The following is a 25,230-nucleotide window of genomic DNA, read 5'->3' as shown; positions in this document are numbered from 1 at the left end:
TTACCCACTTGCCTCAAAAACTTGCGGCGGCGGATCTTAAATCACATAGGTTACGCGGATCTAAAGATCCTCTAACCTATGTGAATCTGGCCCAGAATCCACAAATCTGATTCACAGCAGATCCTTATTGGCATTCCTTTGGCTCCTTTGTTGTAGAATTATGCATGTCACAAAGTGACAGTTCTACATTACAAGGAATTTAATATTTTGTGACATTGGTGAGAAAAAAGCTTTTGGATCTACCGTAATTTATTTTTTTCCTTTTTTATCCTCTGAAGTTATGTCAACAGAATAAATGAAAAACTGTGAATATGTTTTCGTGACATTAGTTAAGGAAAATAATCACACTGGACAATGGTTCCACTTAGGAGAAGTGCGGGATATAAAACAAAACTAAGCGATCAAAGACGTCCAGTTCTTAGGTCCGCTAACCGCACAGAACAGCAACTGTCACTTACTTCTCTGTGCTCTGCCTCTCCAGCACTTACTGTGCAGGGGGCAGGAACGGCTGGCTCAGACTGAGCCAGCTGCTGGTCAGGCAGCTGGGCAGATCCCGGCATTATTGTAGGGATCCCTGCAGAGCCTGAACCAGCTCTGTGACATCAGCTGACAGTGGACTTTAGCCCTCTGTCGGCAGAATCTGTGTCACAGGAGTGCAGAACTAAGTGCACTCCTGTGACCTACAGGAGCAGTATAGTCATAAGAGCTTTAGCCGTACTTCTTATTTGAGAGCAATAATAAAAAGTAATGGACTCAATTACCATACACATACACAAGAGAGAAACCTGCATAGAGAAGCAGAGAAGAGGAAAATGCTGATATAGGTTAGTTTAAATATCTGGGTCACGTAAAAGCCCTGGGCTTTCAAAACAGGTCATCTGTACACAAAACAAGCAGGGAGGACTGCAGGAGGGAGAAGAAACAAGCAACTTGTTTAATGAAGACACTTGCCGATCCCCCAAATCATGTTCAGGTCTATGAGCTGTCAAGATGTACTGTGTTTCTGAAAGGGTGACTCACCAGGCCTGCGGCTTTCGCTTCACGATACCTTGACGTTTCCATTGTGAGTGAGGGCTGAGGTGGTAAGTCAGCTGTCTGCACACTTTCTCCATTGCCCCAAGTGAATCTCCCTCCTGCAACGTAAAGAAGAGGCACATTTAATACACAAGGTAGGATCCCTATACAGAGTTCATTTTGTCTCATTAAATTGTCTACATTTTCTAGTACTCCTAGCTAGTATACATTACCAAAAGCAATGTCGGATCTATAAAGCAAATACAGAAAGAAGTCAACAAACTACAGTAGAGGTTAAAGGCCTTGCAGCAAGTGAGATACAAGATTTGTCTTTGTATCATTTTGTTTGGAAGATTTCTGATAAGCAACCATCTTTTTTGTTACATCCAAAGGCTTCGGTTTTTTCAGAAATTCCTAGTAAAAAGCAATTCCACCTTGATCTTAAAGTGTCCCCCCTGCAACATTGATAAAAGTCACACTAAACTCTAGTTTAGCCTGCAAAAAGTTATAGTTTTTTTGGGGGGATGAGAATGTACCTGATTTTTATTGGAAGCCACTTCTGAAATCCTTGCCTAGGTGAATATGATGCCCCTTGCCCCATCATCTTCCGCATGTCAGTCCGAAGAGGCCACGGGACCATTCATAGACTGCCGCGTGAGCTCACGCATGTGCAGTTGGGAGCCGGCTGTGGCTCCTCAGGAAGCCACGGCCTGTTCCTCTACCCAAGATGGCAGCCCCAGGGACCCACACTGGTAAGAAGAAGAACAACAGGTTGTGGGAAGACAGCACTGGACTTCAGGCATTGGTAAGGAACTGATTTTTAAAAGTCAACTACTACAGTATTTGTAACAACAAAACCTGGGGAATGCCCAGGGAAAAAACAAGCCTACTTACCGACCAGCTCGCAGAACAACCAATTAACCTGTCTAACAGTATGCGTTAAAAACAGGGGTTTTGTCCGCACGCATTTGCAAACGCATGCGTGAACCACAGAGCCGCGCCAAAGCACCCTGTAATCTGTGGTCCTAACACTAAACAATGAGTGTCCCCACAATGGAGGCACATGCATTCTGATGGATAGATAAGGGCAGGTGGACTGAAGGGGAGCCACCCCTCCTTAAAAGGTACAGGAGCACACCAAACACCCAGCATGTAGCACAATGGCTGCAAAGGTGTTGGTGCGCTACTGGACCAATACAAGCACCACAGGTGAAACATAAGCGTGTCCACCGCCCCATCTATAGCTGGCCATAGCAGTAAATAGCATTGGAAGGCTAAAGCAGATAACAACAAAACCTGGGGAATGTAGCTTTGTAGCTGCTGACTTAAATAAAACAGCTGAGGTTCCTCTTTTACTCAAAAAGTTATCTTCTATTGCTCTCAGCCTCCTCCAATTTTTTATTTTTATTTTTTTGCTGTGATCCCATTTCCTGTTAGAGGGCATTTGCATTCTCTATCATGGTACCAATGTATGTTGGAACGTAGCATAGATCAGTGCACATGATTGCAACTAATGTGCAATGCTCTTTGCCATGAATGGCAGTAAGGGGGGAAAAGAAGCGGTCCAGGAGCTAACGGAGGATGTCACAAAAACACAGTAAGAACCTAATCTAATCTAATCTTAACCTCTTTAGGGCCACCCTCATTGTACTGCTGGCAGCCAGCTCTTACAGGCACAGCGACATACCTGTATATCAGGGATAGGCAATTGGCGTATCTCCAGCTGTTATTTTAATAAAATCTATTTTCATGTTGTGCATGCTGCCTGTCTGCTGGCCATCACTTTCCACAACATCCTGCCTGCTTTGCAGGTCCTCCTCTGCTGTTTACTTTAAATTTCAAATAACTATATATCCCATGGTACTTTGCTGCCTGAAAGCAGCAATTCCTGTACTGACTCCACCTCCTGAAACTCCTCCACTCAGCACTCTTGTAGTTCAGAAGGTAGGCTCTGTGAAATGTGTGATGCAGCAGGGCATCCAACAGGGCAAAGTGAAAATGTTTCACAGAATTCAAGTAAATATGAAAGGATCTTCACAAAGAAAGTTTAGATAGGTCAGAGTAATAGGAGTAGGCTACAAATAATTAAAATACAATGCGGATATTATTATATGATTTTACATTTTGACCAGAGATACCAGTGGTATTGGGGGAACTTTAAACTGATGTTTACGTTCACTCCCGAGTGCAATAAAATAGTGCAGAACAGAAAACCTCTTATCCATATGCACTGTACTGTGTTCAGTAAAGGAAAACAAAATGCACTCAAATATTTAGACCCCCTTCACTTTTTTTAAATGTTATGTTGCAACCTGATACTACAGTTGTTTGAATTCGTTTTTTTTTCCACCTCTCGTTAATTCACACTCCGTATCCCATAATGACAAAGTGAAAACAGAATGGTTGAAGTGTTTGCAAATGTAAGAAAAAGGAAAGACTGAACCATCACATTGGCATAAGTATTCAGACCCTTTGCAACGACACTTGAAATTTAGCTCAGTTGCCTCCCATTTCTCTTGATTGTTGCTGAAATGTTTGTACACCTTGGTTGGAGTCCACCTGTGATAAATTTAATTTGATTGGAAAGGCACACACCTATCTATAAAAGGTCTAATGCCTTTGTGAAGGATGCTTCAGTTTAAATTCTCCCTGCTAAGTAATATTGTGTGTGGGTTAAGTGTAACAGGTGATTTCAGGTGTGACTCACCCCTCTGCTAACAGGCTCTTGAAATGTTAATGACCCTTCCTCAGCCAGTCCTATTTCAAAGGGTAAATGGTCTATTGTGTGTGTGAAGGAGCCCTGTGTTTACTGTGATTAGAAGTGGCTCATGTTAATTATTCTGATTGCTTCATTGTGGTAATTATCTCTTCTATATGCGGGTCCAGGCTGTCTAGATATTGTATTCTGTACAACTAGTAATTAACGTCACTGATGTCATTATCTAAAGAAATATCTTCAGGGTCGACTCCGAAATGTCTGCCTATCATCTGTATGGGAGCCCCCACTGTGTGAGGGGGCGGAGATTGTCATTGCAACAGTTTGTAAATTACATATAAGCTGTGTGTTGTACCATTAAAGTCTGTCTTGTTCCAGAAGTAAGCACTGACTCATGTGTGGCTTATTGGGCGATCGCAGGAATATTCCCCCTCGTGGAATATTGGGTGATTTTCTTTATGGGAAGAAGGGAAGACCTTGACGGGGATATCATTCTAATACCGTCACAGCCTTGTACACAGGATTGGAAATTCTGACAAGAAAACCGTGGATTTTTTTCAGGCTAAAACTTGTCTTGCATACACACGGTCACACCAAATTCCGACTGTCAAGAACGCGGTGACGTACAATACTACAGCGAGCTGAGAAAAATGAAGTTCAGTGAAAGTTCTACAAAGTATTAACTCAGGGGGACTGAATACAAATGCATGCCACACTTTTCACATACTTATTTGTAAAACATTTGGAAAACCATTTATCATTTTCCTTCCACTTCATTATTATGTGGCACTTTGTGTTAGTCTACAACATAAAATTCCCCCAAAAAACATTTACGTTTTTGGTTGTAACAGCAGGGCCGTCTTTAAGACAGGGCAAAAAGGGAAGCTGCCCTGGGCCCTGTGATTGTTGTGGGGCCCAAAACAGCTGCTTTATACTTGCCAACTATCCAAGTTTAAATTCCCTTGTCCCTTGAAGTTTTAGTCCTTTGCTGTGTCCTGATATCTCAGTGTGAAGTGCTAATACTAATGCTGCCCAGCTCTGCCCTATTTTTGTGTACAGATGACTCACCTGCAGACCCTGTGTTTACATGTAAATAACAGTCATTCATATGTAAATAACTGGAGCATTCATATGTAAATAACTGGAGCATTCATATGTAAATAACTGGAGCATTCATATGTAAATAGCGGCTGCATTCATATGTAAATAGTGGAGGCCGGCTGCATTCATATGTAAGTAAAGGCGAAAATCATATGCATATCATGCCCCTCTGCAGCGAAGAGATGATGTGCTGTAACCTCTAGCAACCAATCAGTGAGCAGTATTACTGTACAGTAATCTCTAGCAACCAATCAACAAGAAGAAATCATGTGCTGTAACCTCTAGCAACTAATCAGTGAGCCATCATTTGTGCTGTAACCTCTAGCAACCAGTAAGTAAGTGGTAATAATATGCTGTAACCTCTGTCAGCCAATGGCAATCACTGCCTGATTGCACAATTTTGCATTAAAAAAAAGGCAGCAAGACCTACTTTTTGGTGCAAAGCAGTGCACTGAGTGGTCCGGTTTATATAAATTGTTAAAATCCAAATAGAGCATTATATGAATGAGCACCATGTATTCTGGTGATAACCCTAGAATCTTGTATGTAAGTATGTGGGGACAATTATAGGTGCCTACTTTTAATTTGTTTAGATCCAGGTTTATTCTAAATACCAAACCATGGAGTTAGAAAGTCTTAGGAGGGGGTTAAAGCTAGAAAAAATACAAGGACGCAGCAGTACATATGAGCATCTGGTAAGCTTGTCAAAAAATGATACAATCAAATGCTGACAAAAGTGCAAACCCAAGGAAAAAGATGCCAGTAACACATAATTTTACATACCTTGCAGCAGTATATACATTGCATTGTGTGGTCTGTTATCAACAGTACCCATGATTTATTTAATGCATTATTCCAAATAATTCAATTTTATCTACAAGCTATTGTTATTACGATTTTCAAAACTTCAGTGTGCTGTACTGGTCGCGTACAGTATTTAATAAAATCCACTGTGCTGCTTGAATAGCCCGGAATTCCATCACGTTTACACAAAAGAATCTATTAGGCTCTTTGCTATTCCAAAGCAGATAACTGGATAAGGCTGGGTTCACACTACGGTTTTCCCGTCCGTCAGCCGCATACGATTTCAGTATTGAAAACGTACGGGCCCGGACGGGAAAACGTATAGATAGAGAATGCATTGCAAATCGTATGCACTCAGATGCATCCGGGTGCGTACGATTTGCTGGCAAAATTTTTTTTAAACGTCCGCAAAACCGTGTTCAACCACGGTTTTGCGGTCGTTTTTAAAACAGTATGGCAAACGCATACGTTTTCCTTTAACATTAATGTTAATGGAAAACGCACATGTGTGCGGTTCCATACGTTCCCGTCCGTTTCAGCCGCATACGGTTTTCCATATAAATCGTATGCGGCTGACGGACGGGAAAACCGAAGTGTGAACCCAGCCTAACACAGCTAACTGCTGTGTAAGAGGGATTTCTCCTACAAAAAACTCCTCTTACCTTCTTAAAGGTGGTTTATGCATTTGTTTTTTATTTATTAAGGTCAGACTTTAATTTAAAAATGTAATAAAAAACTAAAAAAGGAATTTGGATTTCACAGACCCTGAGAAATTCCCAAAGAGAACTGTGACAATGGGTCCAACAAAACAGTCAAGGGTCAAGGACCTAAGTCAGAGTGCTGCTGAAAGAACCTTGCAGCCAAAAGCTGCATCTGAAGAGGCTTGGATATTCACCTACCGTGTTTCCCCGAAAATAAGCCCGGGTCTTATATTCATTTTGGCAACAAAAGACACAGTAGGGCTTATTTTCGGGGTAGGTCTTACCATGTGATGTGCTGTCTTCTCTCCCCTTCTCCCTCCCTGCCTGCCAGGAATCCCCAGTATGAACCAAGTTAAAATGCTTGTAAAATCCTATAATCCACTTTATTACAGTAGTATATAATGTACAATTTGTGTGTTTCTGTAATAATAATTGTGGCAAATACCTTTTTTATAGCGCCGTTCTGCGCTTCTGTGACTTTCCGGAGCTCTCTTCCCTGCAATTATATTACAGAAACACATGCATTGTACATTATATAATATTGTAATACAGTGGATTATAGGATTTTACAAGCATTTTAAACTAGGTCTTATTTTCGGTGTAGGGCTTATATTGCAGCCTTTCTGGAAAATAACACTGGGTCTTATTTTCAGGGTAGGTCTTATTTTCGGGGAAACACGGTAGTAGAACCTGAAGAAGGTAGGAACCAGGTGGCAGCCTTACAAAACTGAGTGACAAATGCTTGATGTTAGAATGCCTAGGAAACCTCCTCCAATCTGGTGGAGTGAACATGTAAGGCCGTGTACACACGGGCAAACATGTACGATGAAACCGGTCCACCGGACCGTTTTCACCGTACATGTCTGCCCGGGGATTTCTGTACGATGGCTGTACTAACCATCGTACAGAAATCCGCGCGTAAACAATACGCGGGGCGTGTCCGCGGTGTCGCCGCGACGATGACGCGGCGACGTGGGCGGGCCTGCCAGTTAAATGCTTCCACGCATGCGTCAAAGTCATTCGACGCATGCAAGGGATGGCGGGCGCTCCGACATGTACGGTAGGTCTGTACAGACGACCAAACATGTCCGAGCGGGCAGGACTGTTTTAAAACAAGTCCAGGAATATTTGTCTGCTGGGAAAAGGCCCGGCGGGCAAATGTTTGCTGGAATTCTGTCCGCTCGGTCCTACACACGACCGAACATGTCTGCTGAAACTGGCCCGCGGACCAGTTTCAGCAGACATGTTTGGTCGTGTGTACGGGGCCTTAGGGAGATACTTTATCCTTTAGAACAGGGGTGTCAAACTAAATTTGATCAGGGCTGCATCAGCATTAATGTTGTTTTCAAAGGTTGTATCTGTAAGACTAGATGTCCAGAGCACCCCACCCCCTTACATCAGATATCGAGAGCCCCCCACCATCAGAAGTCTGAGACCAGAGGAGCCAGAGACAAGGGGGTGCTTCAGTCGCACAAAGAGGCACAGGATCTGTAGGAGTAGTTCTTTCCTCTTCTCTGCTGCTGATTGTTGAGATGGGTTGGCAGGGACGGGCCTCTCTGCAGCTGCACAGAGAAGTGCAGGATCTAGTGGAGGGGTTTTGTCCTTCTCATATGCCGACGGTTGAGACAAGGTGGGTGCTGCAGCTGTAGGAGAGGTGCAAGGGCCACATGAAATGGCCTAGCAGGCAGAACTGGACCCGCCGGCCTTGTGTTTGACACATGTGCTTTAGAACATAAGCTCTTACAATGCGTTGTCCTATCCAAAAGGGGAAACAAACCTCAAAGTACAATTAATTAACACGTGATAAGTGTGTATCTTGTACAAAATGACTCCCTACATGTTTCAACTCTCAAGGAATATGAGTTTTCTATAGGGGTTTAATACAGAGGTGGATTCTGTAATGTACTGTAAATACATATGAATAATAGGATGAGCGTGTTCACCAATAGCAACACCTTGTAACATCATCGATTGTTGCAAGTTTAGTATGTAAAAATCCTATTCCTGATTCCAAACTAGTGTACTGGACAGCAATTTGTTTGGAATGTTTAGGGGTGGGCACAGGGAAGGTAGATAATGTCTTCATTGAGGTGGTGGGGTGATTCATCCTTTGGCACAATGGAGGGGTCTTGGATGTAAGACAAGCCTGTGAAATACTGGGAGAATATAGTATGACTTAAACCCCATTGGAAATATGTGGAATGACTTGAAGACTGCAGTCCACAAACGGTCACCATCAAATTTAACTGAACTTGAGCAGTTCTGCAAGGAAGAGTGGGCAATTATTGCAAAGTCTAGATGAGCAAAGTTAGTAAAGACATATCCCAACAGACTAAAGGCTGTAATTAATGCCTGGTACACACTAAGTTTTTTGTTTAATCCAGTGGGCTGAACGAAAAGAAAAACAGAAGCGCTCAAGAGGAGCTGCTGAACCAACCATCCAATGTGATCTCCCCCCGCTAAGCTATTGTGTTCTGACAGGGGGACTGCCCCTCTGCCAGAACACATTGGCTGAAAGCACTGATCAGCAGACCTTTTTTAGTCATGCCCCTTCGACAGAACCCGGCTGAAAGGCCAGCTTCTGTCACACTGGCTGTCTTACACATGGGCCAAATGTTGGCAGGTTTCTATTGAACCGACCGATGTCGGGCTTGTGTATGCGCCCTGTGACAGAACCCACTGTCACTGTGTGTTTTGGAAGGGACTGTGGGCTGGCCTCTAACCCAAAGATTATGGCCCAGAAGAAACACTGCACACCATTCCCACATGAAACATGGTGGGGGGCAGCATCATTTTGTGGGGATGCTTATGCTTATTTGCGCGTTTGCATACAGCTTCGTCCGACGTTTTTGTACTTCAACGTTTTTTATTTTAGCCAATAGGAAAAATGATCATATTTTCATCACTTGTTGCTATGTTGGTAGATTTGTTTAATCTTCTGCCTGGGTGAAAAGTTCTATTGATTAAAGCGACAAAACGCCTGTAGCAAACGCTCGTTGTCGCGCAAGTCGCTTGAATCGAGCGTTTCCATTACTTTCTATGGGAAATGGGAAATGCTCAAATACGCCCGATACGCGCGACAAAAAAGGGTCCGGAACTTGTTTGAGCTTCAGGCGTTCAGCACATGGGCCAAATGTTGGCAGGTTTCTATTGAACCGACCGATGTCGGGCTTGTGTATGCGCCCTGTGACAGAACCCACTGTCACTGTGTGTTTTGGAAGGGACTGTGGGCTGGCCTCCTACCCAAAGATTATGGCCCAGAAGAGACTGGAGATCTGTGGACAAGCTGGCATTGAGATAATGTAATGTAATGTTACATCCCTTCCCCCCCCCTCTTGTTGCTGTGTCTAATTGTGTTGGTAAATGGCACATAGACAATGGTCTGGACTGGAGACATCTCTCCACAGGGGATGTGTATTGAGAGGCTGCCTGCTTACCATAATCCCTTTATGTTTAACTGTAGTCTTTTTCAATGTATAAGTGTTGCGTTCCCATTGGTTTTTCCTTCTCCCCCACCCCCTCCCCTCTATGACAAGGCTAAGGGGAGTGTCCCTAACTGTTCAATCCATCATCTGAAAATGGAAAGTGTATGGCACAACTGCAAACCTACCAAGACATGGCCGTCCACCTAAACTGATAGGCCGGGCAAGGAAAGCATTAATCAGAGAAGCAGCCAGGAGGCCCATGGTAACTCTGGAGAAGCTGCAGAGACCCACAGCTCAGGTGGGAAAATCTGCCCACATGACAACTATTAGTTGTGCACTCCACAAATCTCTGGAAGAATGGCATAAAGAAAGCCATTTTTGAAAGAAAGCCATCGAAGGTCCTATTTGCAGTTTGTGAGAAGCCATGTGGGAGACATAGCAAACATGTGGAAGAAGGTGCTCTGGTCAGATGAGACCAAAATTGAACTTTTTTGCCTAAAAGCAAAACGCCATGTGTGACGGAAACCTAACACTGCACATCACCCTGAGCACACCATTCCCACATGAAACATGGTGGGGGGCAGCATCATTTTGTGGGGATGCTTATGCTTATTTGCGCGTTTGCATACAGCGTCGTCCGACGTTTTTGTACTTCAACGTTTTTTATTTTAGCCAATAGGAAAAATGATCATATTTTCATCACTTGTTGCTATGTTGGTAGATTTGTTTAATCTTCTGCCTGGGTGAAAAGTTCTATTGATTAAAGCGACAAAACGCCTGTAGCAAACGCTCGTTGTCAAGCAAGTCGCTTGAATCGAGCGTTTCCATTACTTTCTATGGGAAATGGAAATGCTCAAATACGCCCGATACGCGCGACAAAAAAGGGTCCGGAACTTGTTTGAGCTTCAGGCGTTCAGCGTGCAGATGTGAACCATCTCCATAGGGTATAATGTTATTTTTCCCCTCCAGCGTATTGTAGCGTTGCGCTTCAGGCGACAAAACGCCTAGGTGTGAATGCAGCCTAAAACGTTAGGGTCTTAGCAGTGCTTTACCAGCACATTGGGATTGCAGATGAGGCTTCGCTCGAATAACGCTGTAATAACGCTCGAATAACGCTGTAATAACGCTCGAATAACGCTGTAATAACGCTCAAAAAACGCCCCAGTGTGAAAGGGGCCTTAGATATCAACATAAAACCATAAATATTACAAAAAGGTACATGTATTATTGCCTTGAATGAGAAACAGAACGGTTCACTTTCAAAAGGGACATGGCTTTGTGGGAAGACGTTTCTCTTTGCTGAAACATCAAAAATTTCCATAATTACCATTGACAGTTGATGCGTTACACCTGTATACTAAAGGTTTCAATAGAGGATCTAAGCTAGTAATAATGGCAGAATCCAGTCATTTGCAAGCAATTTCACCTTTCATCAGTTTACAGCTGTCAAGAAAATGTAAGATGATTGTTATGGCTGCTTTAAGTTATCCCTTCACATATCCCCCTTTTGTCTTAATTAAAGCGACAGTCGGGAAAAAAAAAAGTACCTGTAAAAAGAAGACAATTAATATTTACTATTTTGTGCTGGCAAACTTTGCTCTCTTGAAGAAAAACACTTTTGTAGCACTACCTCCGAACGAGCTGCTGGTTTAGATTTGGGCCTGCCGTTACCTTACTGTTCCATACGCTCGTTTCAGGGGTTCCCCTTGAAACACAAAGGGCCAGATCCACAAAGAACTGCCTATCTTTAGGCAGGCGTAGCGTATCTCAGATACATTACGCCGCCATAACTTAGAGCGGAGGTTCCTTATCCAGAAAGAATTTTCGCCGTAAGTTACGGTGGCGTAGTGTAAATGTGTCGGCGTAAGGGCGCGAAATTCAAATGACTAAGATTTGGGCGTGTTTTATGTTAATTCATCTTGACCCCACGTAAATGAAGTTTTTTTGAACGGCACATGCGCCGTCCGTGGTGGTATTCCAGTGCGCATGCTCGAAATCACGTTGCAAATAGTCAATGCTTTCGACGTGAACGTAATTTACGCAAAGCCCTATTCGCGAACGTTTTACGCAAACGACGTAAACTTCGACGCTGTCCCGACGTCCATACCTAACATTGCGTACACCTCATAGAGGCAGGGGTAACGTTACGCCGGAAAAAGCCTTACGTAAACGCCGTAAAAAAATGCGCCGGGCGGACGTACGTTTGAGAATCGGCGTATCTAGCTAATTTGCATACTCTACGCGGAAATCAACGGAAGCGCCACCTAGCGGCCAGCGTAAATATGCACCCAAGATCCGACGGTGTACTAAGACGTACGTCAGTCGGATCTAGCCCACATTCAGGCGTATCTTGTTTTGTGGATACAAAACAAAGATACAACGGCGCATCATAGAACTTACGCGGCGTATCAATAGATACGCCGCTGTAAGTTCTTTGTGGATCTGGCCCAAAGTCTCTTTCAAGGGTTTTATTAAACAAAGTTCTCCAACAGAGGGGTAGAGGGATAGGGGAAGACTCAGGTACTTTTGCTTTGCGGATCACGGGTACAACTTAGATGCAGAGGATTAACTCAGCTCCACGCTGGATTTCAGCAACCAACAGATAGGCCTACTCTCACCGGCCTAGCAGCTGGCGCGAAGCTCGTCAAAGTCTCTGCCACAGATTTGATAAGTGTTGTTAGGCCGTCCCACGATCTTCTGCCACAAGATCGTGTAACCAACTGCACACTTGGTATAGTTCCAACAAAAGTAACACAACTCACGGTTGAATCCCACTGGTTCTGCTTTCTTCCGTAGATAAGGTAGCGAAGGACCATCCCTGGATTAGTAGACCCCAGAAACTCCTGGGCCTACTCTCAGTTGCTAGGCCTCGGGCCAGCCGGCCTTGAGGCTACAAAACAGCCCACACATCCCTGAGGCCAGGAGGGCCATCAGGTCGGGATCGGAAGATGAGCCCCGCCAAATGGCATCTGTCCCTTACCCCTCCCTAGAATACACAGCGGGCTGACCATGCCCCCCGAGAGAGAGGTACCCAGTACATCCAGCCCACCGCCTTTCCAACCTTGACCCGCGGTGACAGTGACACCCACCGTCAGGGGGAAACCTATGTAACCCAGCATGAACAGGAAACAGAACCAACAATTTAGAATAATTATTCTGAGCCAAACTACTGCTCAGACATCTATAATTTAACACATAGCGCCTACTCAATGGAAGCATGGCGCTGCACTTTATATCAAAGTTTGCCGCAAACCAATCAATATACACTTATTTGTATTTTTTTTATCTGAAACAGCAACAAGCAGAATAAATTTTGGCCTACGTTTTTGAAGAAATTAGATTTAAAAATAAATAAATGAATGGATATGTTTTAGAGCAGAACATACAAACTGTTTTTTTGTTTTTTTTTATATTTTTCTGTATTTTTTCATTTATATGGCAAAAAAAACTCCAGTAGTGATCAGAAAGCTCTGTGTGGGAAAAAAATGATATACATTTTGTTTTGAATACTTTGTTGCATGACCGAGCAATCGGCAGTTAGCCGCTTCAGTCCACGGAAGATTTTACCCTCTTCCTGACCAGAGCACTTTTTACAATTTGGCACTGCGTTGCTTTAACTGACAATTGAGTGGTCATGTGATGCTGTACCCAAATGAAATTAGCATTTTCTTTCCCACAAATAGAGCTTTATTTTGGTGGTATTTGATCACCTCTGCATTTTCTTTATTTTTTGTGCTATAAATAAAAGAAAACAAAAACAAAAAAAAAAAAATATTTTTTACTTTTTGCTATAATAAATATCCCCCAAATTAATTTAAAAAAAAAAAATTTTCATCAGTTTAGGCTAATATATACCGTATTTATCGGGGTACTGCGCGCTCCGGCGTATAGCGCGCACCCTTAACCACTTGCCGCCCGGCAATGACATATTGACGGTGGCAAAGTGGTTGTAGAATCCTGACTGGACGTCATATGACGTTGTTGCGGGGTGTCAGTCTGACACCCCGCAACACAGATCTCGGTAAAGAGTCTCTCACGGAGACTCTTTACCACGTGATCAGCCGTGTCCAACCACGGCTGATCACGATGTAAACAGGAAGAGCCGTCGATGGCTCTTCCTCACTCGCGTCTGACAGACGCGAGTAGAGGAGAGCCGATCGACGGCTCTCCTGACAGGGGGGGTTCGCGCTGATTGTTTATCAGCGCAGCCCCCCCTCGGATCGCCACATGGACCACCAGGGATGCCCACCAGGGAAGGGCAAAACAAAAAAAAAAGGGAAAAAAAAAGTCAAAAAAAAAAAAAAAGTAAAAAAAAAAAGATGCAAAAAAAAAGATGCCAATTAGTGCCCACAAATGGGCACTGACTGGCAACAAGTAAATCAGTGCCGCCCCACAGTGTCCATCAGTGCCACCCCACAGTGCCCATCAGTGCCACCCCACAGTGCCCATCTGTGCCGCCCATGAGTGCCCATCTGTGCCGCCCATGAGTGCCCATCTGTGCCGCCCATGAGTGCCCATCAGTGCCGCCCATGAGTGCCCATCAGTGCCGCCTATGTGTGCCCATGAGTGCCGCCTATGTGTGCCCATCAGTGCCGCCAATCAGTGCCACCTCATCTGTGCCCGTCAGTACTACCTCGTCGATGTCCATCAGTGCCATCTCATCTGTGCCCATCAGTGCCACCATATCAGTGCCCGTAATTGAAAGAGAAAACTTACTTATTTACAAAAAAATGACAGAAAAAAATAAAAACGTAATTTTTTTAAAAAAAATTGGTCTTTTTTTAGTTGTTGCGCCCAAAAAAAAAATCGCAGAGGTGATCAAATACCACCAAAAGAAAGCTATATTTGTGGGTAAAAAAGGACGCCAATTTTGTTTGGGTACAGTGTAGCATGACCGCGCAATTGCCATTCAAAGTGCGACAGTGCTGAAAGCTGAAAATTGGCTTGGGCGGGAAGGTACGTAAGTGCCCTGTATGGAAGTGGTTAATGTTGACCCTAAAATCATGTAAAAAAAAAATGTTATTACATTTTACTACTTACAGTTTTGGTGTCTTGCCCGGCGTCCATCGGCGGCCTCGTCCAGTCCGACGTCCGTCTGCGGCCTCGGTGGTGTCCTCCCGGCTTCTCCCGCGATGTCTCCGTGTCGAATCCCCGCTTCCCGCGCTCAGTTTGAAGCCTCCGCCGACATATACCGAGCGCAGTACACTCGGGTATACTCGGCTTCTCACGCATAAACGTCACAGAGCGTGACTACGAGCGAAGCCGAGCCTGGCCGAATGTACGGCGCAGACATTCAAACTAAGCGCAAGAAGCGGGTATAGGCGTATATCGCGCACCCACGATTTTGCCCTGATTTTCAGGGCAAAAAAATGTGCGGTATACGCCAATAAATACGGTATTCTTTTACATATTTTTGGTGAAAAAATTGTATATTGCTTGGTTTGCGCAAAAGCGTCCACAAACTATGAGAAAGATTTATGGCATTTTTATTAGTATTATTTTTTTTTACTAGTAATGGCGGTGATCTGAGATTTTTAGTGGTATTGCGACATTGAGGCGGACAGATCGGACACTTTTTGGGACCACTGAAATTTATACAGCGATCAGTGCTAAAAAAATGCACTGATTACTGTGTAAATGTCACTGGCAGGGAAGTAGTTAACACTGGAGGGGGATAAAGGGGTTAAATGTGTGTTCCCTCAGGCCAGGTTCACACCTATGCGAATTGAGTGCGGCTTAAACCGCATCAAATACGCAGAACATTTCTAAATACATTGTTTTCAATGAGGCTGGTTCACATATGTGCAATGCATTCGCACTGCACATTGCAGTAAAACCGTGTGCGTCTTTTAGGCATTGCGGTGCGGCTCAGGTGCGAATTCAAGCCCATTATCTTCTATGGGTACGCAGCTGATTCGCAGATGTGTTCAGTTCTCTTCAGGAATTTCTCTCATTCAGCTCAATACACTTCTCCCCCACTCTCCTCTCACCCGTAACTTCTCCCAGGTCTCCAAATTCGCATCTAAAACGTTGATAATCTGCTGAACACTTCTCTTATCTCTCTGCAGAGATAAGAGAGCTGAAATTCGCACCCCCCTGATGTGATTCCGGCCTCAGTGTGTTCTAACCGTATGGGGATGTGACTTACTAGGTAAGGAGACATATCGCTGTTCCTACTTAGTGGGAACAAACCACATACTCCTCTGCCGTGACAGCACAGGGATATGTGTGTTTACACACACAAATTCTTGTGCTGGCACTAGTGCAAGCGATCGCACGTGGCCAGTGCCGATTGCATTGGGTCCCCCGCTGTGCAGCAGCCACTAAGGGGAAGAACGTACCCATACGGGATTTTGCCCAGGAGAGACATTGTTCCGCAGTATATCTGCGCAAGCCAGTCTGGAATCAGTTAAAGTAGCGCAGTGCCGAATAGCAAAAAATGGCTTGGTCATAAAGGGGGTAAAATCCTCTGGAGCTGAAGTGGTTAAGGCAATGCATTAGTGTACTTAACACACTGCAAAGAGAGACGAGTCTGCTGCTTAGGCTTCTTTCACACTATGGATTGTATGTCCGTTTTATAATATCCGTATTACACCTATTAACGGACGTTTATTAACGGATTTAATAACGGATACATACGGATAAATATTTTACCATTCTTCCTTTATTGAAAACGGATAATGTTTATCCGTATATATCCGTATACATCCGTTATATCATTCCTTTCTAACGTCCGTTAATAAAAACATTTCACCCTTTCTTGAAGTCCAGCTCCAGAAGTCGCATGGATATTCAGGGGAACCCCGCCGTCAATTTAAAACAAAAATGATGTGCGGTTCCCGGTAAATATCCATAACCAGACCCTTCAGGTCTGGTATGGATATTCAGGGGAACCCCGCCGTCAATTTAAAACAAAAATGACGTGCGGTTCCCGGTAAATATCCATAACCAGACCCTTCAGGTCTGGTATGGATATTCAGGGGAACCCCGCCGTCAATTTAAAACAAAAATGACGTGCGGTTCCCCCTAAATATCCATAACCAGACCCATTATCCGAGCACGTTGACCTGGCCGGCCGCAGAAAAGAGGGGGGGACAGAGTGCGGCCCCCCCTCTCTCCTGAACCGCACCAGGCCACATGCCCTCAACATGGGGAGGATGTCCCCATGTTGATGGGGACAAGGGTCTCATCCCCACAACCCTTGCCCGGTGGTTGTGGGGGTATGCGGGCGGGAGGTTTATCAGAATCTGGAAGACCCCCAGATCCTGACCCCCCCCCTGTGTGAAATGGTAATGGGGTACACTGTACCTCTACCATTTCACGAAGGAAGTAAAAAGTATTGTAAAAAAACACACTGACACAAAAGAATAAAGTCCTTTATTTAAAAAAAAAAAAAAAACTCCAGCGCTGAAAAATCCACTCGTTCCCGGCTTCCAGCGTTGTCCTGATCCTGCGACGGGTGCGGGTGATCTCCCGCGATGAGAAGATCCAGCGTCGGGTGATCTCCGCTCCGGCGATGTGAAGATCCATCCATCCGGCGCAGCAGCATCCCGGACCTCCTCTCACCGCTGGGCACAGCCCAGCGAATGAGCGGCTGAAGCGGTGACATTTCTTATATAGAGGAGGCAGAGCCACCCGTCACGTGACCCTGCCCCCTCTGACGTACCTCTGCTACGTCACTGGGGAAGACCATGAAGAGGAAAGGTCTTTCCTCTTCATGGTCTTCCCCAGTGACGTAGCAGAGGGTACGTCAGAGGGGGCAGGGTCACGTGACGGGTGGCTCTGCCTCCTCTATATAAGAAATGTCACCGCTTCAGCCGCTCATTCGCTGGGCTGTGCCCAGCGGTGAGAGGAGGTCCGGGATGCTGCTGCGCCAGATGGATGGATCTTCACATCGCCGGAGCGGAGATCACCCGACGCTGGATCTTCTCATCGCGGGAGATCACCCGCACCCGTCGCAGGATCAGGACAACGCTGGAAGCCGGGAACGAGTGGATTTTTCAGCGCTGGAGTTTTTTTTTTTTTTTTTTTAATAAAGGACTTTATTCTTTTGTGTCAGTGTGTTTTTTTACAATACTTTTTACTTCCTTCGTGAAATGGTAGAGGTACAGTGTACCCCATTACCATTTCACACAGGGGGGGGGTCAGGATCTGGGGGTCCCCTTTGTTAAAGGGGTCTTCCAGATTCTGATAAACCTCCTGCCCGCATACCCCCACAACCACCGGGCAAGGGTTGTGGGGATGAGACCCTTGTCCCCATCAACATGGGGACATCCTCCCCATGTTGAGGGCATGTGGCCTGGTGCGGTTCAGGAGAGAGGGGGGGCCGCACTCTGTCCCCCCCTCTTTTCTGCGGCCGGCCAGGTCAACGTGCTCGGATAATGGGTCTGGTTATGGATATTTAGGGGGAACCGCACGTCATTTTTGTTTTAAATTGACGGCGGGGTTCCCCTGAATATCCATACCAGACCTGAAGGGTCTGGTTATGGATATTTACCGGGAACCGCACGTCATTTTTGTTTTAAATTGACAGCGGGGTTCCCCTGAATATCCATGCTCAGTAAAATTAACGTCCGTTAACATAACGGACATTTACGGAGACATTTACTAACGTCCATGTGCCATAGACTTCAATGTTAAAATATAACGGACGTTAATATATCCGTTACTTGCAACGGACAAATAATTTACAAAAAATAGTGCAAGACCCGTCACATATTCCGTTATAACTAACGTCCGTATGTTATAACGGACTATTACGGATCTTTACGGAACATAAAAAAATCCCATAGACTTTAATGATATTTTATAAAGGACGTATAACTTCCGTTTTTTAACATTATCTGACGGATTTTAAAACGGATTATTAAAACGGATTTATTTTGTAGTGTGAAAAGGGCCTTAATATTCTTCTCAATACTTGTTATGGATTTATGGGTTGTATTGTGTGTTCCACCACAACCCCAATCCAGCCGAGTTCACAGATCAGACACTTGTGCTCTTCTACATCACAACACTTTGCTGACTCCCCAGCACCTGCAGAAGCATCGTCTGTCACAGACACAGCAACATCGCAGACTGAGGTTAAAATTAAACCAAGAAATCAGAGGCTGTGAGTCACCACAGACAGGAACAAGGATAAAATAAATGAATGCTTCCTATACTGTCTCTAATCTCAGCGTTGTGCCTAGGATTAACCCATTCATCACTCCAGCAGCATCTCCAAAGCTAAAGCCATCGTCACCCCTATAGTACTTGAAATTATCAACTGGCTGCAAAAGAATGATTGGTTGATGTTATCCCAAAGGTGTCCATACACAGGCAAAAATGATTCCCTAATAGGTAACGAATTCCCCTCCTCCTCTACCTGACTTGATTAGAAGGCATAGCACTCATAACTTTAAAGTGGATGTAAACCCACTCTCATCCTTTCTAAACTACTGCCATAGTGCTGATCTATAAGGATATAGATGCCTCCTGCATGTATCCTTACCTATCAAATGTCTCCCCCTCTGTCTGTTATAAGAACTGAAAAACTGCAGATTCTGGGGGTGGATCTGTTGTCTGGAGCTCTGTGGGTGGAGTTGTGATGTCAGACTCCCCACCCACCTCTTCACTCCACTTGTCAAAATGCATTTTCTACTGTGTATTTCTTACACTAAATTCTGCTATGATCACTAACATCCAGTCAAAATCCAGAAAAGTAACCACATGACTTCAGAAAAGGAGTGGGGGTGGGAATTAAAAAATAATGCCCGTCTCCAGGCTAGTGCATGAGATATGTAAATAACCTGTCATTCACAGCAAGGGGGAGGAACGGACAAAAGTTTTTCCCGTTTATTTCACTGAAAAAAGAAAAGAGGATTGCTCAGAGTTGGATTAACTCTTTGCGGCAAGACTGGGCACAGATGATGGGAAATATTTTACTCTAAATTATGACAGCAAAAAAAAATAAATCAGGTTTACATCCACTTTAACCAATTCCTTATTAGGCACCTAAACCCCCTTCCTGCCCACGCCAATTTTCAGCTTTCAGCGCTATTACTATTTGATTGACAATTGTGCTGTCATGCAACACTGTACCCAAATTTTATTTTAGCATTTTTTTTTCCACACAAATAGAGCTTTCTTTTGTGGTAGTTAATCACTACTGGGTTTTTATTTTTTTGATAGAAAAAAATGAAAAAAGATAAAAAATTTAGAAAAAAACCCCCACAAAAACGGTTTTATATATTTTTATAAAATGTTGCAAACAGGCAATTTTTCTCCTTCATTGATGTGTACTGTTGAGGCTGCACTGATGGACACTGATAAGGCGGCACTGAGGGGTGGCACTGAATGGCACTGGTAGGGTACACTGATAGGCAGCCCTGATGGAAATTGATTGGCAGCACTGATGGGCACTGATAGGTGGCCCTGGTGGGCACTGGTAGGCAGCACTGATTTTCACTGGTAGGTGGTACTAATGGGCACTGGCAGGTGGCACTAGTGGGCACTGGCAGGTGGCACTGGTGGGCACAAGTGAGGCGGCAGCGGCTCTAGTTGTTTGGGACCGATTTCCTTGTGACAGAAGCAAAAAATTTGTCCTTATATGATTCAAGTGAAGAAAAAAGGAAAACAGTTCAAAATATGTGCGAAAAATTAAATCAACGTGATAAGTATGAGAAAATCCAAGGCAAAGCTGATTGGAGATTCTAACACCTAACATATGCAGAGCCTTCTGTGGCAGCCAACACCCTGTGGTTAGGGACGCTAACCAGATTGCGAGGACCAACTATTTCTAGAATGGTTAAACAGGCAAGCAGAATAACCTCTGCGGGGTATGATAAACAATGAAGCCTCTGGAACGCTCTGGTGAAAGGGAAGATCCTATAGGATGTTCAGACTCAAAATGGGGTATTCAAATCAGCTGAGACCAGAAGGAAGGACATAGAGAAATAAAGCTCCAATAGTGTAATACTGTACATATCCTTTATTGAATCAAGCCAAAAGGCTACTTACATTTGGTTAAAAGCAATCAAGGGTAGATAAAAAAATGTTTGCCGGCAAATGCCGCACTTCCAGGGTCATGTGGCGTGTGATGGCATCAGTGAGTAGCTCCGCCTGACAGGTTTTGTCATACATGACGTCTTCCTGGAGCCCACTTTATACCAAATAAATGGTATACCATTTAGAATTGTTTAACAAAAAAAAAATGCAATCCTGATAATAGCAAGAAATATACAACTACATTTAAAAAAATATATATATATTTATTTTTTATTATTTGGGACAGTTTTCGTTCAGGAGATCTCCATTACGCATCGAGGCCTGCTGGTAATGACTGCGCTCTCAATAAGCATTTTAAATAAATAAATTAAATAAATAAATTACCATTTACCAAAAGAAAGCCCAATTTGTCCTGAAAAAATAAAAACACAAGGCATAATCCACCTGGGAAAGTGCTTGAAAGGAAAGAACCTCCACCACAGTCAAATCAAGCCTCTTACCGAATGGAGTTGATCTCCAAATTATAAGAGATCAAAAACAGCCTGGTAAGAGATATGGATAGATGGTATCCGATAGGAAGCCCAGATGATGGAAACCTTGTAACTCGTATCCTTAGAAAGACTCCCGATATGCCATCCGAGGGTATGTAGGAATAAAAGGGGCTCGCATAGTGTAAAACCTTAATTTATTAGTTTAAAATAGGTGAAAATACACTTACAATTCGTTCGAGTCTGCAGAGCATATAAAAGCCGGCCAGCTTAAGCATACACAGCCCGTATCCGGGTAGAGGAAAAACACGGTGAGGTCAGAACGCCGCCTCCCTACGTTTCGTCACGACAGGACTTGGTCACGGGATACAGGCGGCGGTCTGAATCACCGCGTAAATACAAAAAGCATCGGATGTAGCCACGATGTGGTGAAACATCCGATCACACGTCGGACATCTTAACTAATGGAACCCTCCACCCGTTGTAACAGGAGAGAGCATAGCTAAGTGAGGGCAACCATAAAAATACAAACACGGTTTTAAATACATATAAACAGCGCTAACTATGAGTATATACTGGCAGCGTCTCAAATTATGTTGGGTGATAATAACCCAACATATCACCCAACATTATTTGAGACGCTGCCAGTATATACTCATATTTAGCGCTGTTTATATGTATTTAAAACAGTGTTTGTATTTTTATGGTTGCCCTCACTTAGGTATGCTCTCTCCTGTTACAACGGATGGAGGGTTCCATTAGTTAAGAAGTCCGACGTGCGATCGGATGTTTCACCACATCGAGGCTACATCCGACGCTTTTTGTATTTACGCGGTGATTCAGAGCGCCGCCTGTATCCCGTGACCAAGTCCTGTTGTGACGAAACGTAGGAAGGCAGCGTTCTGACGTCACCGCGTTTTTCCTCTACCCGGATACGGGCTGTGTATGCTTAAGCTGGCCGGCTTTTATATGCTCTGCAAACTCGAATGAATTGTAAGTGTATTTTCACCTATTTTAAACAAATAAATTAAGGTTTTACACTATGTGAGCCCCTTTTATTCCTACATACCCTCGGACGGCATATCGGGAGTCCTTCTAAGGATACGAGTTATGAGGTTTCCATCATCTGGGCTTCCTATCGGATACCATCTATCCATATCTCTTACCAGGCTGTTTTTGATCTCTTATAATTTGGAGATCAACTCCATTCGGTAAGAGGCTTGATTTGACTGTGGTGGAGGTTCTTTCCTTTCAAGCACTTTCTCGTGTGGATTTGCTATATACACCTGGGAGACTGTTTATACACAATTTGCCTTTGGTGGACTTATCAACACAAACTTTATTATTATGAACATTCATGTGTTTTTACATACTCAATATTTTTCACTTTAGCGCGATCTTTTCTCTTTTTTTGCATATTGTTTGTGTGGTATAACACTTTTTTGATCGCTGCTTCTTTTACATTTAAATAAGCGCAATATTTTTTCTCTACTATAATCCACCTGGATTAGTATTTGTGATGATATTTACAAATTTACTAACACATGTCAAAGTTAAAAATTTGTGCTTAGGCTTTTAGATTTGTTTTATCCTTAAAGTGGAGTTCCGCCAAAAAAAAATCAAGTCAGAAGCTACAAATACTACAGCTGCTGACTTTTAATACTTCGCCACTTACCTGTCGGCACCCAGAGCCGATCTGTCCCTCAGCTCTTGGGTGGAGGCGCCGCCATCTTCAATAAGGGAATCAGGAAGTTAAGCCTTGAGTCTTCACTTCCTGGTTCCCTACTGTGCATGCGCGAGTCGCGCTGCGCAATCTCACTGGTCCCTGCTGTCCCCTGGGACCTGTGTGTCTCCCAGAAGAAAGCAGGGGGATGGAGGAGGGGCCGGACATGGCGTAGATCGCTGCGGATACTGCGGCCATCTATGCACGGAAGTGGGAGCAAATACCTGGATTACACAGGAATCTGCTCCACCCTCCCCCCTGAAAGGTGGCAATTGTGACACCAGAGGGGGGGAGGAATCCGAAAAGTGGAAGTTCCATTTTTGGGTGGAGAGTGAAGAGGTTAAGAAAAACTGAAAGGTTTCATTTACAAATTTAATTAGCATTTAGAGGAGACAAACATAAAAAAAAAAAAAACCAGGGCGGGTAAAATATAGGCAGAATAAAATTTAGGTTTAATCGCAAGATCATTCCAGACAAAGGAAATATTTGGTTATATTGTATTCTTCCCAAAGCATGGTGGCACAATTTGACAAGGCATCCTATTCTTTTATAAATTATAATCGACAGACAATGTCCCCGAAAGCAGTTCCAGTACAGAAAATGAATTAATTTACAGTGTTTGCTGTGACAAAACCCATTGGCGTGTGTCATGTTATCTTCTGAAACTCTGTTATCTCAGAAGTGCAACGCACACAAATTGAGGGACTTTATAAGAAAATGCAGAAACGTTAAGGAAAATTCCTTGATTGTTCTTTCAGTGCAAGAAGTGCACATTCTGTTTCTCTCATACAAATCCACATAGTGGCTCTGCCTGCTGATAAAAGCACAGCTTGAATATTAGCAGAAGGACATGCTTCCCCCCCTGGGATAAGACAGGTATGCTATATGCAAATGACAACAAGCATCACATCCGATCAATTATTTATTGTGCAAGATAACATTATAAGGTCTCCCATCTGGATTTATCAATTTGATGTTTTTCGCTGCTAGGTGGCTCTTGCTAAACCCTCTGATTAGTTCCACGTTGGCGGATAAATCAGCTTCCAGTATGTGGCACTTTACTCCCTGGCTCCAGGCATGAAATCTTATTTCTTCTAAGCTGAATGGGATCCGGAGAAATGTGTGCAGAACGCTTTCCTTCCATTCAGAATAATAAAACAAACAGACTGATGGCAAGCCGGGATTATTTTAGCAAAGACTCTGTGAAATGGATTATTGGTTAAAGGGGGCAGCTGCCATATGTCTCTCCCTTAAAAAAAAACTCCAATAAGCAAAAAATACCGTATTTATCGGCGTATACCGCGCACTTTTTCCCCCTGAAAATAGGGGGGAAATCACGGGTGCGCGTTATACGCCGATAGTCTACCTTGGGCTCGGAGGGGAAGGAGGGGGACGAGCGCTGCCGAGTGCCGACAAGCGCTGCCGGAATTCACGAGCCGTCTCTCCTGTTTACTCGGCTCTAACACAGTCCCGATTCCGCCACCGGCATTGGCAAAGTGTTCTATTAATCACAGGAGCTGGTCCAATGCCGATGGCGGAGGTGGGACTGTGTATCCTCCCGCCATCCGTACCCGGAAGTGACCATTGTGCTTCACGTAACGCTGTCCCCCTCTCCACAGCACCGGAGGAATACGATCTCCCACTGCCGCTGACAGAGGCAGGGACAACAGCGACCCCAGTCCACCACCATCTGGACCAACAGAGCACCCACAGTGAGTGACACTTTTGGATTACTGGAGATGGGCACATAGACTGGAGATGGGCAAAAAGACTGGAGATGGGCACATAGGCTGCATTTAGGCACAGATTAGGCTGCATTGAGGCTGCAGATGGACACTGACCACAAAATGTAAAAAACATTTTTTTCCTGACACTTCCCTCTGAAATTGGGGTGCGCGTTATACGCCGATAAATAAAAAATGAGTCCTAACGTCTACTGGTTGTCTATGCTTTCCTTAGAGCTTTTCTTTACCTTGGCCATATTTATGGACACAGTTATTTATCTAGGGAGCCTCAACAATTGCTGTTTAGTATCTAAAGGTGGTTTAGGTTAGGGGGGGGGGGGGTTGGGGGCAATGGCCAAATTTCAACTTTAGGTGATACTTAACTATATTTCTGGGTATTTATATTGACCAATGTAAAAGATCCAGGGCCCATTCAAACCAGCAACTGCAAGTTATGGTCTGCATAACACAGGGGTGCCCAACCAGTGGCCCGGGGGCCTTAGGAGCCCTCTGATGTGGCCCGCGACCTCCTGCTCTGGGATGGA

General features: G+C 44.2%; 1 protein-coding gene across 1 annotated transcript in view; it reads right to left on the bottom strand.

The window, feature by feature from the left end:
- Positions 1 to 25,230, bottom strand: part of LRRC75A (leucine rich repeat containing 75A) — a 451,452-nt gene that overhangs the window by 157,965 nt on the left and 268,257 nt on the right. Inside the window, exon 3 of the mRNA XM_040338500.1 lies at positions 1,021 to 1,133. Coding sequence (XP_040194434.1) covers positions 1,021 to 1,133 — 113 coding nt within the window. The remainder of the gene's footprint in view (positions 1 to 1,020; positions 1,134 to 25,230) is intronic.

Source organism: Rana temporaria, chromosome 2, assembly GCF_905171775.1.
Source record: "Rana temporaria chromosome 2, aRanTem1.1, whole genome shotgun sequence".
Classification (NCBI taxonomy): Eukaryota; Metazoa; Chordata; class Amphibia; order Anura; family Ranidae; genus Rana; species Rana temporaria.
The sequence above is the reverse complement of the archived record's forward strand: the minus strand, read 5'-3'. Positions and strand labels throughout refer to the sequence as shown.